We start from the raw sequence: 12663 nt of genomic DNA, 5'->3' as shown, positions 1-12663 counted from the left end.
TTAGTTATTTTCCACCACTGCAAAACAGTTCATGCCGTCTCTCCTGCCTGCTGTGCATGAGAGACTACTGCATTCAAAGGTCAATCTCTTTTGTCTTGCTTCAAAGACTTGCTATCATGTTGTGCAAGGGAGAAATGTTTAGTGACAAGTTTATTTCATCAAAGTTTATTTTACTAAGTTTGCTTGTTTTGATTGGATGGCGTATGAACTGCTACTACATTTTTTCTCTAACATCCAGTCTGTTAGATGTTTATTGTTTGTGCCCTTGTATTACTTGTGGATTTTCAGGGTTTATGTGCTGTAGTGTTTCTTCTCAGCAACAGCTCTTTAGTCTCTTTAGACAAAGAAATTTTCTTCATGAAGTTAAAAATCTGTGGTTGACTTATATATAATAGAAGCTATGCAGTAAACATGATCTTGTTATTAACAAGGACGCCTTAGACTGGATACTGACAAATCATGTGCACAACCCAGGGACCAGTATCTCTTCTCTTTTCCCAGTGCGCTCTGTCACCTCTTGAGCCCTCAGGGTATCATGCTGCACAGTCTCTTGTCAGATTATCCCTCATTGTGCACCCAACATGTCTCTACACTCTGCTAGCGTGCTGTTGCGCTTGTTTTCACTCTTTCTATAACAAAATCCACGATTTCAGTAATTGCAGTAACTTAGGTTGGATTTGCATATAGCCTAACAGCTTTTTTCAAGAGGACAATGTGTTGTTTTCACTGTGAGATTGTTTAAATGCATTTGTTCTCCTGTGTTTATACATGTACAGTTTGTCTGCTGTCATTTCGGTGAATTGTCTTCAGGATGGCGTGACAGCGGATAAAAGCGGTGGTATTTCTGAGTTGTCAGTGACAGGCAGGCGTGTGTAAATGATAAAGACTGCATTGTGTCTCCACTACCTCCTTCCCTATTTTCCCCTTTAGACTCAGTGGGCCAGTCTTGCTTATGGAGCGGCACACATACTGTGAGGCCCCCAAAAGGGGGCAATTACAACTGGGAAGAAGTCCAGAGACAAATATCTGGTTCTTATAGCCACTGTACTTTCTCTCCTCCCCACACTGGCATTGTCAGTGTCACTTTCTCATTGGCTCTGAGAAGAAGGAACCCTGGAGACAGTCTGGTATTTACAGATCTCTCAGTGTATATGCGATGACTGGTCACCAGAGATGAAGACACTGGAGAAAATTCATATTCCACCTCATATTCACCCCCGGTGCCTTGCCACCGAGAAGCTTCTTGACTACCTCAGTGACTTCAGCTTGGGTGATGGACGAGTCCACCTCTGAGCCCTCACCCTCTGCTTCCTCATCGGAAGACATGGCGCTGGGATTGAGGAGATCCTCGAAGTATTCCTTCCACCGTCCGACAATGTCCCCAGTTGAGGTCCACAGTTGCCCACCTCCACTGTAAACAGTTTTGGCAGGGCATTGCTTCCCCCTCCTGAGGCGCCGGACGGTTTGCCAGAATCTCTCCATGGCCTCACCGAACTCTTCCCAGACCCGCGTTTTTGCCTCCGCAACCACCTGGGCTGCAGCCCGCTTGGCCTGCCGGTACCCGTCAGCTGTCTCAGGAGTCCCACGAGCCAACCGGGCTCGAAAGGACTCCTTCTTCAGCTTGACGGCATCCCTTACTTCCGGTGTCCACCACCGAGTTCGGGGATTGCCACCACCACAGGCACCGGAGACCTTACGGCCACAGCTCCGAACGGCCACATCGACAATGGAGGTGCTCTCCTCACTTGCCAATATAACTACAGATTGTTTCTCCCCCCACACACAACATGTTCAGCAGTCAAAGTGATATGTGTTATTTTTTGCAGTTTACTATCTGGAACAACATGTCCAAGCAGGCTGTCGAACACCAACTTTAGTGTGCTTGTGCTGCAGCCAAGAGGCCTAACACATATGGCCAAGGGCTTTGAACCATCCATCCAGCACTACAGTACAGATATTTATAAACCACAGCAGAGCCTCTTGATTGAAGAGCACATGTTTCTGCTCTTCTGTGCAGAATCCCCTCCCCACGCCATCTAAGCACCACCTCCCCTTAAAGGCGCTATTGTTTAGAGGTCACGCTGGGAGACTTTCTATACTCTCTCAGTCTGTCTCCTGTTTGCCTTATTCTCCTATTCCCACACATCCAGTTCAGCTCTGGACGTTTAAAGTGTGTGTGTGAGACCTAAGAACCTGAGAAAGACTTGAGGAAAGTAAGCACAGCTGTGCAGCGCTGCTCTCACATGGAGCCTCTAGTATGACTAGCATGTGTTTACATATGGGACTGCAGATATATAGTCCGAATGTGTGTGTGTAAAAGAAGGAAGTGAGAGGAGAAGAACCTACCATGTGAGTGTGTGAGAGAGAGAGAGAGAGACATCAGAATGAGTGCAGCTGTTGGGAGATTTGCTGTGAGAAGCTTAAGTCCTAACTGTGCCTCGTCCTCTCTGATTGACCTAGCGGTTGAGTGTCAGGTACCACAAACCCAGTGAACTCCCCACTGCAGCTTTGGGCACTATAGAGTTACTCTATACTGTACACTGCTATTGATGAATGGGTCTTAGAGTCAGAGATAAAGAGGTGTTTACAAATGCTTTCAAACTCCCACATTCAAAATTCTGCACGTATGCAGCAGAAAGGCACACCACTTATGTTGTAGAGCCAAATGGCTAGAAACACTGTCAACCTATATTTATACTACAACTGGTAGTAATATACAGTAGTTGCATTGAGAACCCTGCATGACCATCATCACGGCAGGCAGAGTATATATAGTTCAGTCACTGGTGTACCACATAGTATGCATTTGCACTAATTAATATTTTTAATTTGAAAAAAGTGTCACATGACTACACAAGACCACAGGGAATCATCAGCATTTTTGTGTCTGTTGGGTCACCATTTTGGTTTTACAGCCTGCAGCTTTAGTGTTTTGGTTCACTCCAATATCTTTAATCTGGGTCTTTTCAGGTATCCGATTTCACTGGAAAAACTTCCAAAACTCACTGTACACTACCAGCAGACAAAATTAGCAGCAAGCTGGTATATACACTGGAGCATTTAGAAGCTAAAGTGCCTGTTTTCTTTCCTTAGGAGTTGTGGAGACCAAAATAGAGCTAAAAATTAGAGTGAATATTGGACTTGTGTTTGCTGGGTGGTCAGAAACACAGCTCAACATAAATTCTAATGTTGCTCCTTGTCTACTGGATGTGTAAATAAGCAACTGGTTGCAATTTTGTAAGTTTACAAAACAACAAATAATAGCATTCTGCAGAATTCACTTGTTTAATGTCTTACCACCAGCTAGAGGAGAATCTGACATCATTCGTTCTTTTCATTCTATTAGTATGGGCTTCAAGTCAACGCCCATTTCAACCTCCTCAGTGTTGTGAAGGTTAACGTTAGTTAAAGAGCAGTGGTCTGAGTCTGGTGTTTATGGTTTATGGTTAAATTTGATATGGTTTGTAGAACAGTTTTTTATATTTAGAAAAGTAACACATCTAGTTGGATCAGTGTTGGTGATCAGCCTTAAGCATGCTGTCATTGGGCTGTGTTTCAGGCAGAGAAAAAGGCCAAACTGATGTCAGCGATGAACGCCATCAAGGATCACAAGGAGAATGAAACAGAGACTCAGAACGAAGAGGTCTCAATAATCAAGCACCCACAGCCTTCAAAGCAGCAGCAGCAGCAGCCTCAGTCTCAGCCTCAGTATCAACAGCAATCACAGCTGTCGCTGCCAAAGCAACAACAACAACAACATCAGCAGCTGCCTCAACAGCAGCAGCCTACTAGCCCAGCTTCTCCCACCGTGGCCACAACCCCTGAGCCTGTCGTCATTGGAGGTGGAGAGAAGGCGTGCCCCAAGTCTGCAGACACTGAGCCCGAGTATGAGGTAAGATCATTCTGAACTTCATTAATTGATGTCCTGCTGTAGATTAACAGGATTTTACAAGAGAAATCGCTATTGGGAAAAGGATTTAGTTTAAGCCCAGGGCTAATCGTTGTGGAATCAAGTAGCCATTCATGTTTTGGGAAACTGTTATCTGGGGTGTTGACAGCCATGGCAGATACACTACAGATCATATTGATTTTTGGGTAAATGTTCAGGTATAATCTGATGGACAGGACATTTACAGTACACTACAGTGACTCTGAAATTTAAGGTTAAACTTCCTCCTTTATGCATTAAGTTTGATGACGTTTTGTTAGTGTTTACATTAGAATTGAAACAGTTAAATGGTCTATTAATTCAATAGTTGATCTTCAGAAAATTATTCAGCAATTGATTTTTGGGTAAATGTTCAGATATAATCTGATGGACAGGACATTTACAGTACACTACAGTGACTCTGACATGTAAAATAAAAAATTTAAGGTTAAGTGAGTCACTGAGGAAATAATTCACAGATAAAAAAATTATTAAATAAGTGTTAGTTGCAGCCCTCATTTATATAAGTAATCACTTCCAGTTGTTGTTGTTATAGGCTTAGATAATTTTATTTTGTTATGTTGTTGTATTATGTAACACTACAAGCCAACCCCCCTGAAAATCTAGAGACAGACTATGTTTAAATGATTCACAGTCATGACCATAATTTAACACAGAGCGGATGATTTGTCTTTTATTTTGGCTGCAGGACAGTCGTGGTTTTGGCATTGGTGAGCTGGTTTGGGGGAAGCTCCGTGGGTTCTCGTGGTGGCCAGGCCGCATCGTATCCTGGTGGGTGACGGGACGGAGCAGAGCTGCCGAGGGAACCCGATGGGTCATGTGGTTTGGAGATGGAAAATTCTCAGTGGTGAGAGTTTAGAGCCAACATTAATATTACTGTCAGGTGATTTTTTTCATGGGGAATTAAGAAAAACAGTCTGGTGGTTATACTGACAACTGCACTTAATAATGAGCTTTTTGTTTTATGTGCTTAACCAACTGGTCTTTTCCACTACAAACATAAAAGTTATTAACCTTCTGACAACTGTAGCAATATAGTTAATGTCCCACAGCAGTGAACATCTACTACATTTTCTGTATTTTTAAGGTCTGTGTAGAGAAACTCATGCCTTTAAGTTCCTTCAACAATGCCTTTCACCAACCAACTTACAACAAGCAACCCATGTACAAGAAAGCCATCTATGAAGTGCTACAGGTGAGTATAAGAGCAGTGGGTTTCACATCACTGTTATCAGTCTGAAATATGCCCTACAGCCTCATTTATTCATAAGTGAAAGTCAGCAGACAATAAGGTTAGCTTAGCATCAGTGATGGAAGAAGTACTCAGATCCCTTACTTAAGTAAAAGTAGCAGTGCCACAGTATAAAAATACTCCTTTACAAGTAAATGTCTTGCATTCAAAATGTTACTTAAGTAAAAGAACAAAAATATGAGCATCAAACATACTCGAAGTACTAAAAGTAAAACTACTCATTATGTAGAATGGCATGTTTAACATTAATGTATATCATATTAATAGATTACAGTTACTGATGCATTATTATGAACATCACATTTAATGTTGCAGCTGGTAAAAGGGGAGTTGGTTTTAACTGGCTTACATGCAGTTAAGGTATATAGTTGAGAAGTAATTAGTAAAGTTATAAAATAAATGTAGTGGAGTATAAAGTACAATATTTGCCTCTAAAATGTAGTGAAGTCAAAGTATGAAGTAGCAGAGAAAATACTCAGGTAAAGTACAGATACCTCAAAATTGTACATAAGTACAGTACTTGAGTAAATGTACTTAGTTACTTTCCACCATTGCTTAGCATAAAGACTGGAAGCAGGAGGAAACAGCTAGCCTGACTTTGTCCAAAGTTTAAAGATCCAGTTACCAGCTCTTCCAAATCTCACTGATTACTATGTTATATATTGTTTGGATAATACAGTAAGTACTCAAAGAGAAGTAAGAGAGCAACAAAACTGTGGTTTTCTAGGAACCTGCACGCTAGAACTATTACTTTGTGTTTAATTCTCTACACTAAGCACAAAACCATAAAAACTGTATGAAAATTCAGTAACAAGCGGAAGTACAAAAAAATGTCCTCTCAAAATGCTGACATAAGGATTAAAGACAAAATAATTGTAATCCCTTTTTGGAATAGTTGTTGAGACATGGACAACACTTAATCATTAAAAAGTGAGGATGAACAAAACATGTAAAAAAAAAATTAATATATATATATATTTGTAGGTGGCTAGCAGCCGGGCAGGCAAAGCCTTCATGGCCTGCCCTGACAGCGATGAGACGGAAACCTCCAAATCAGTGGAAATGCTGAACAAACAGATGATTGACTGGGCTATGGCAGGGTTTCATCCCACAGGGCCCAAGGGCTTAGAGCCACCAGAGGGTAAGAGGAAAGAAGCTTCCCATCTGTACCAGCTTCCTCAGCCACCACAGATAACAGCCAGTAATAGACACTATCAACAAAATTCTCCAACTAACATGATTTATTAATTCAGAATTAATAATGTTATATTATTTGTCTGACATGCTGTGGACCCCAGAGGAGCGTAGCCCATACAAAGAGGTTTACCCTGAGATCTGGGTGGAACCAGAAGCAGCAGCCTACACACCCCCTCCAGCCAAAAAGCCTCGCAAAAGCACAGCAGAGAAACCCAAGGTCAAGGACATCATTGATGAGAGGACACGGGGTAAGGAGCCTCATTTATTACGTTAAACAGAAGTCATGAACTCTACAGTACTTCCCCTTTGGGAGGTAAGTGGTTGGAGTGATGTGGCCAAGGAAACAGATTCAGGCTCCTCCCTCACGTGCTTCATTTATAGTACTGTAGTTGTTTCTTTACTGAACTATTTTAACCATATTAACCCTTTCTTGTACTTTAACCTGTCAATTTTGGATGATATTTATGATATCACGTTTGGAATAAACAAAATTAAAAACCAACAACTAAAATTAGAGAAAAAAAAAACTAGACAAATTTAGAACTGCTAACCTCACAAATTAAGTGTCCAGACTGAATTTTGTTAACCTACGTTTTTCATCAGGTGAATCTTGTGTTGTATTTTCAGAGCGGCTTGTTTATGAAGTGAGACAGAAGTGCCGCAGCATAGAGGGTAAGTGATGTGTCCTCTGTGCTCTGGCTTGCAACAGCAGCCGGGGGGGCTGTAAAGGGACGACCACCTGGACACTTTACACTTGCCCTTGTTGCTTACAAAGCAGCAGAAATGTGTGTCTGTGCTAATAAAACAAAACAAAACAAAAAAAACACAAATACAGAATAATATTTACATGATTTTTGTTGTCTTGGTGGCTCCTTGTGCGTTACAGTATCTCCACACACACTAGCTATGTTCATTAGATCACAGCAGCTCAAATAATTAAATTGAAGTGTTAAGTTTGAGGCGTGTGTTTTCACCGCTCTGACATTCACTGCTTCTCCGTCTGCAGACATCTGTATCTCCTGTGGAAGTCTGAATGTTAGCCTTGAGCACCCACTGTTTGCTGGAGGAATGTGCCAGAGCTGTAAGGTAAGATGTGACAGAGGTCATTAAAAATCTGGGACTTCAATCGCAGCTAATAATAAACTGAATATATTTCAAGCAACACCTGCTGTGGTGCCATAAAATTTGGGTTTGTAATATGTCAAACTGTTTTTTTTTCCTACAGAACTGCTTCCTAGAATGTGCGTATCAATATGACGATGATGGTTACCAGTCGTACTGCACGATCTGCTGCGGGGGCCGAGAAGTGCTCATGTGTGGAAACAACAACTGCTGTCGGTGAGATTTCCTGGGTTCTACTGTATAATGGGGTTAATGCAAGACAGTCTGTGTTACACTGAATTTGCATTTTAAAGTATCTTTTGTTCCATGAAGATTTATCACTCACTGCATTGATACCGTTCCTTGTCCTGTGTTCAGGTGTTTCTGTGTTGAGTGTGTCGACCTCCTCGTTGGTCAGGGAGCGGCCCACGCAGCCATCAAGGAAGACCCATGGAACTGCTTCATGTGTGGTCAGAAGGGTGTGTTCGGTCTGTTGGAGCGTCGCACTGACTGGCCCAGCCGTCTTCAGCTCTTCTTTGCAAATAATCATGACCAAGATTTTGTGAGTAATTCACTATTAGTCTATGAATCCTCTCACAGAGGTGTCTCGTTCCTGTGCGTCTCACTTCCTTCCTCCTCTGTTGGTGTTGCATTTCAGGATCCACCAAAGCATTACCCCCCAGTCATGGTGGAGAAGAGGAAGCCCATTCGTGTCCTGTCGCTATTTGATGGTATAGCAACAGGTCAGACAAGAACCCTCTTTCTCCTCTTCTTCTAGGTCTATATAAAATGTTTTGTTTGTATCGATTTACACCAAATACCTCATTTCTATATTAAATGCAACAATGTCATGACCATTTTGGTCACACTGAAACAATAAAAAAAGTGTTTTGCATCCTTTTAATTACCCTAGTTTACTTTCATTATTCTGTTTTTGGAAAGTAAACATCAAAACACTTGCAATATTGTGCTTTTTAGCTGTTGACCATCAATAACACCACCTACTAACACCATTGCAGTCATTGTATGAGTTTATCAGTCAAAACATGACTGATATCAAAGCATTATATCGGTGTGGAGAGTGATATCAGCAAGAATGTATGGTCAGCTTCAGTATTATTCAGTGTTTTGCTTTTAGTCAGAGACAGTTCCAGAGCTTCACACCAGTCTTTTTATCATGACCACTTTTGTCAAATGTTGAAGGGTTTCTTCTTAGCTGTGTATGGTCTGTCTGACCGTTGACCTTGTCCTGTGCAGGATTGCTGGTGCTGAAAGAACTTGGCATCCAAGTAGATCGCTATGTAGCTTCTGAAGTGTGTGAAGACTCCATCACTGTGGGTATCGTCCGGCATCAGGGTCGCATCATGTATGTCGGTGACGTGAGGAACGTCACGCGCAAACATGTGAGTCTAGTGTCTCATGTTTTTTGTTTAGGGTTGCTACTGTAAGTGTACATGGTCTTCACACTGATGAGTTGTCTTTACAGCAGCAGTCTCATTCTGCTGGACACAGACCTGAAGCATAGCTGAAAATTATAAATCCAGCACAAAGTGCACACAGTGTTGGAGTACATTCAGTACACATTTATATTAATAATTTGCTCAACAACCCTACATTAACCTTTCAGTCCCAAGCCAAAATCTGAGCTTTTATTTTTCCTACTTCCACTTTTTCCAGAACAGCCTGGACTATTTGGAAGGTAATATTTATTGTTGTTAATAATTGGATTAGAAAGAATAGCAATTGATAACATACAGGTGTAGAAAGTGGAGACTAGAAGACAATAAAGCTGAAGGTTGGACAAGTGTAATACTGGTCCACTTAATCTTACAACATAATACTATCTATACTGCCTCTGTCTTTATCTTTCTGTTTCTGATTCAGTTTGTTATCTGTATACAGATACAGGAGTGGGGTCCTTTTGACCTAGTTATTGGTGGAAGTCCATGCAATGACCTCTCGATAGTCAATCCTGCAAGGAAAGGTCTTTATGGTAAGTCTAAACATGTTCCTTTTCCTTTTTTCTTTGTCATATTGTTTAGGGAATTCATCTGGTCAGATGAAGATGTGAACAAATTAATCACTAGAATTTTATCAGTATGTGGCCTTTACTGTTCTTTGTCACTGTTTCATGCCTGTCTCTGTCCCACAGAGGGTACCGGCCGCCTGTTCTTTGAGTTTTACAGGCTGCTCCACGAGGCTCGGCCAAAGAATGGGGAGGACCGGCCTTTCTTCTGGCTCTTTGAAAATGTGGTTGCCATGGGTGTCAGTGATAAGAGGGACATATCTCGCTTTTTAGAGGTGAGCTTCCTGACTGATAGCAGCGATCTCTGCAAGCTGAACTTGTAGCAAGAGCTAGTTAATCTAATCCTAATTATCCACAGCTCCCACCAGCTCATACTTTTACAAATAAATACAGTACAGTGTGATATCAGCAGCACAGGGATTATTGCACTTTTAATACACCATGTTTAATGTGTTTCAGTACAGATAGCTTAGCTTTCTCTATATTTTTCACCTGACTCTTATTTGATTTTAAACAGTCAAAAAACTATACAAGTATTCCTTTCAAACCCAGCAGTACTGTGTTATTAAATGGCAACCACATTTCATGAATTTGTAACACACTATATATGTAAACTTAAGCACAGCACAGGATCTTGCCTTTGTTAGTCTCTGATTGGTGTTTTCCTCTTCTGCTTGCTTGGGTTTTAGTGCAACCCAGTGATGATTGATGCCAAGGAAGTGTCAGCTGCCCACCGCGCCCGCTACTTCTGGGGTAACCTTCCTGGCATGAACAGGTTGGTGGGTGAATGGTGAGGGAAGCATCAGCCTTTAAAATACACAGTGGAAAACAACAACCCCATCAAGAAAGAATTTAAATTGTAAAATTGCTTTTAACATTATTACAGATGAAACAGTGATACATCAACTACATAATCTTCTTTGGACATTACTTTGGCTTTGTATTTGATCATAATAGTTGTAGCTTTGCACAACCAGGTAGAGATCTGCTCTGTTTAGCTGAGTCTCTGCTGGGTCAGTTATGTATCCATTCATATCACCACCCATCTCCAATATCCTCCAACATTCACCTGAACCTACATCCTAAGTGGCTTTTTAGCCCACAGTCAGCAGAGTAACATTGTGCCTGGTCGGTCATGATCTTTGTGTTTAATAAAGTTTAATAATCCAAAGTCATTTAAATACAAATCGTGATGCCTGTTCTTTCTGTTTTTCAGGCCTCTGAGCGCTATGTGCACTGACAGGCTGGACCTCCAGGACTGTTTAGAGCATGGCAGGACAGCTAAGGTACTTTACATGACACCTAGTGAAATGTTAAGATTTTGAGTAATCATGAATATCTTGTCCATAACTTGATATCATTTGTTTAAAAAAAACTAAGTTTGACTGACAGTTTTCTCTGTGATACATCTGTGACGTGTGCAGCATAATATCACTAGCAATGTTGTGTGTTCAAAGTATATTTTAAAAAATGACTTCATGAGATTTGATTGCTCATAGTGGAAATACTCAATACTCAACTTTGTACAGTGGTGGCTCCCAGTGGCAGCAAGAGGTAACAGCCCAACAGTCTGTACTGAGCAATCGGGCAGCTTGAAGTTTAACTGAAGCTGGATCCTCAACCAGCCTATTCAATTTGTAACGCTGTGATGAAAAAAAGGAAACATTTTAGGCAAATATGCAGGTTTTGCAGGTTTGATGTGTCAACTCATGGATTAATATTCTCTTGTTCCCTTTTTTTTTTCTTAGTTTGACAAGGTGAGGACCATCACCACCAGATCTAATTCTATCAAGCAGGGCAAGGATCAGCACTTCCCCGTCTACATGAACGAGAAGGAAGACATACTCTGGTGCACTGAGATGGAGAGGTATGTAAAGGTCATCCTTTAAACAAACATTCACAGCGCTTTGTCTTAGTTGGAAATCTGAAGATGATCTTCCTGTGTCTTCCCCTATTTTGCTCCTTGTCTTTCTTTCCCTGATTGTATCTGCTTGTTGCTCTTGCCAGGGTCTTTGGCTTCCCAGTCCACTATACAGACGTGTCCAACATGAGCCGACTGGCAAGGCAGAGGCTTCTGGGCAGATCATGGAGCGTCCCAGTTATCCGCCACCTCTTTGCACCACTCAAAGATTACTTTGCCTGTGTTTGAGCAGCAAGAAAACTCACTCAGAACCATTGTAGGAACTACAACTGTATGTTGTGACTAGAAATAAGAGCCTTGATCCTCAAATTATACTCTTGTATAATTAGCAAGTGAGACATTGATGTAGATTTCACATTATTTCTTGTATTTGAATGGCTTATTCTATTTAATTTTGATATGTCATTGTACTTTTTAGCAGTGTTATCAAGTTTTGTTAATTTGTTTGTGCAAGCTATACTTGAGACTATGCTTTCTTCTCAAGACACCGAGAGAGACAAAGTGCTAAATATGTATTTTAAAAGACGGTTATGCGACTGGAAACATCAGAGTGATAGAAAGTGGTTTTAAGATATGTGAACTATTTCTGCTGTGTGAGTGTACTGTACATCTGGGCTGCGAGATTCCCACCTGCAGTGCAGCCACACTTCCAGCTACTGAGCCTCACAGAGATGTGAAAGGAAAGGTGATTTTCTTCAGTGTCAGGAGAGCCATGTCTCTGAGAATCCAAAACACCAGATCACATATACCTCTTTGTTTACAGTTTCTATATACAACTGAAGGTAATAAAGGTACTACTGTAATATGGTTACAATACCATGGTGCTCCAAGATGATGAGAAACATCATAGCCCATGTGGCACCTCAACTTTAGACAATACGGAGCTTTTAACCTGTTGCTGGAAAAACTTGTTTGATGTTTTTACATTTAATGAAAAAAAAAAAAACTTCTGTTTGGTGCTAGGCAGTAGACAGCAAAAAGAGAGCATATCCTCTTTTCTGCATTTTACGGCTTTTATACCGATTCCACTGGTGCTCATTTAATCTTTCAGCCTTGCTATACTCAGGCTCAATGCCTGGACCTGCACACAAACAGAAAGTGAAGCTAGCCACATGGGAAATGGTGTTTTCTGTCATGCATTAAAAAAAAAAAAACAACTTAAAATCAAAGTCTGTGGTGAGCTACTTTTTCTAGTTTCATCCTGACCAATGTCATTA

The 12663-nt window shown here is 41.1% G+C and overlaps 1 protein-coding gene and 2 long non-coding RNA genes across 6 annotated transcripts in view; 1 reads left to right on the top strand and 2 right to left on the bottom strand.

The window, feature by feature from the left end:
• The window catches only part of dnmt3ab (DNA (cytosine-5-)-methyltransferase 3 alpha b), a 33272-nt gene extending 21190 nt beyond the window's left edge, over positions 1 to 12082 (top strand). For 3 of the 4 annotated variants that reach the window (XM_020607931.1, XM_020607929.1, XM_020607932.1), the window contains 17 exons: positions 3560 to 3892; positions 4638 to 4796; positions 5037 to 5144; positions 6186 to 6342; positions 6500 to 6646; positions 7026 to 7070; positions 7405 to 7484; positions 7624 to 7736; positions 7878 to 8061; positions 8158 to 8242; positions 8757 to 8902; positions 9402 to 9492; positions 9652 to 9800; positions 10215 to 10315; positions 10742 to 10811; positions 11274 to 11392; positions 11533 to 12082. In XM_020607931.1, the coding sequence (XP_020463587.1) occupies positions 3560 to 3892; positions 4638 to 4796; positions 5037 to 5144; positions 6186 to 6342; positions 6500 to 6646; positions 7026 to 7070; positions 7405 to 7484; positions 7624 to 7736; positions 7878 to 8061; positions 8158 to 8242; positions 8757 to 8902; positions 9402 to 9492; positions 9652 to 9800; positions 10215 to 10315; positions 10742 to 10811; positions 11274 to 11392; positions 11533 to 11674 (2229 nt within the window). In that variant the 3' untranslated portion in view covers positions 11675 to 12082. The remainder of the gene's footprint in view (positions 1 to 3559; positions 3893 to 4637; positions 4797 to 5036; positions 5145 to 6185; positions 6343 to 6499; positions 6647 to 7025; positions 7071 to 7404; positions 7485 to 7623; positions 7737 to 7877; positions 8062 to 8157; positions 8243 to 8756; positions 8903 to 9401; positions 9493 to 9651; positions 9801 to 10214; positions 10316 to 10741; positions 10812 to 11273; positions 11393 to 11532) is intronic. The other variant, XM_020607930.1, reaches the window with a different exon arrangement.
• Positions 7427 to 7928, bottom strand: LOC109964561 (uncharacterized). Its single transcript, XR_002275526.1, has 3 exons — positions 7846 to 7928; positions 7669 to 7756; positions 7427 to 7477 (listed from the first exon to the last, which is right to left on the bottom strand). It is a non-coding gene; the product is annotated as an uncharacterized LOC109964561 (long non-coding RNA).
• Positions 10247 to 12157, bottom strand: LOC109964560 (uncharacterized). The gene is made up of 3 exons (XR_002275525.1): positions 12077 to 12157; positions 11046 to 11168; positions 10247 to 10332 (listed from the first exon to the last, which is right to left on the bottom strand). It is a non-coding gene; the product is annotated as an uncharacterized LOC109964560 (long non-coding RNA).
• Between the last annotated feature and the right edge of the window lie 506 nt (positions 12158 to 12663).

Source organism: Monopterus albus, unplaced genomic scaffold (assembly GCF_001952655.1).
Source record: "Monopterus albus unplaced genomic scaffold, M_albus_1.0 scaffold90.1, whole genome shotgun sequence".
NCBI classification, from domain to species: Eukaryota; Metazoa; Chordata; class Actinopteri; order Synbranchiformes; family Synbranchidae; genus Monopterus; species Monopterus albus.
Note: the sequence above shows the minus strand (reverse complement) of the source record. Positions and strands in the feature narration are given on the sequence as shown.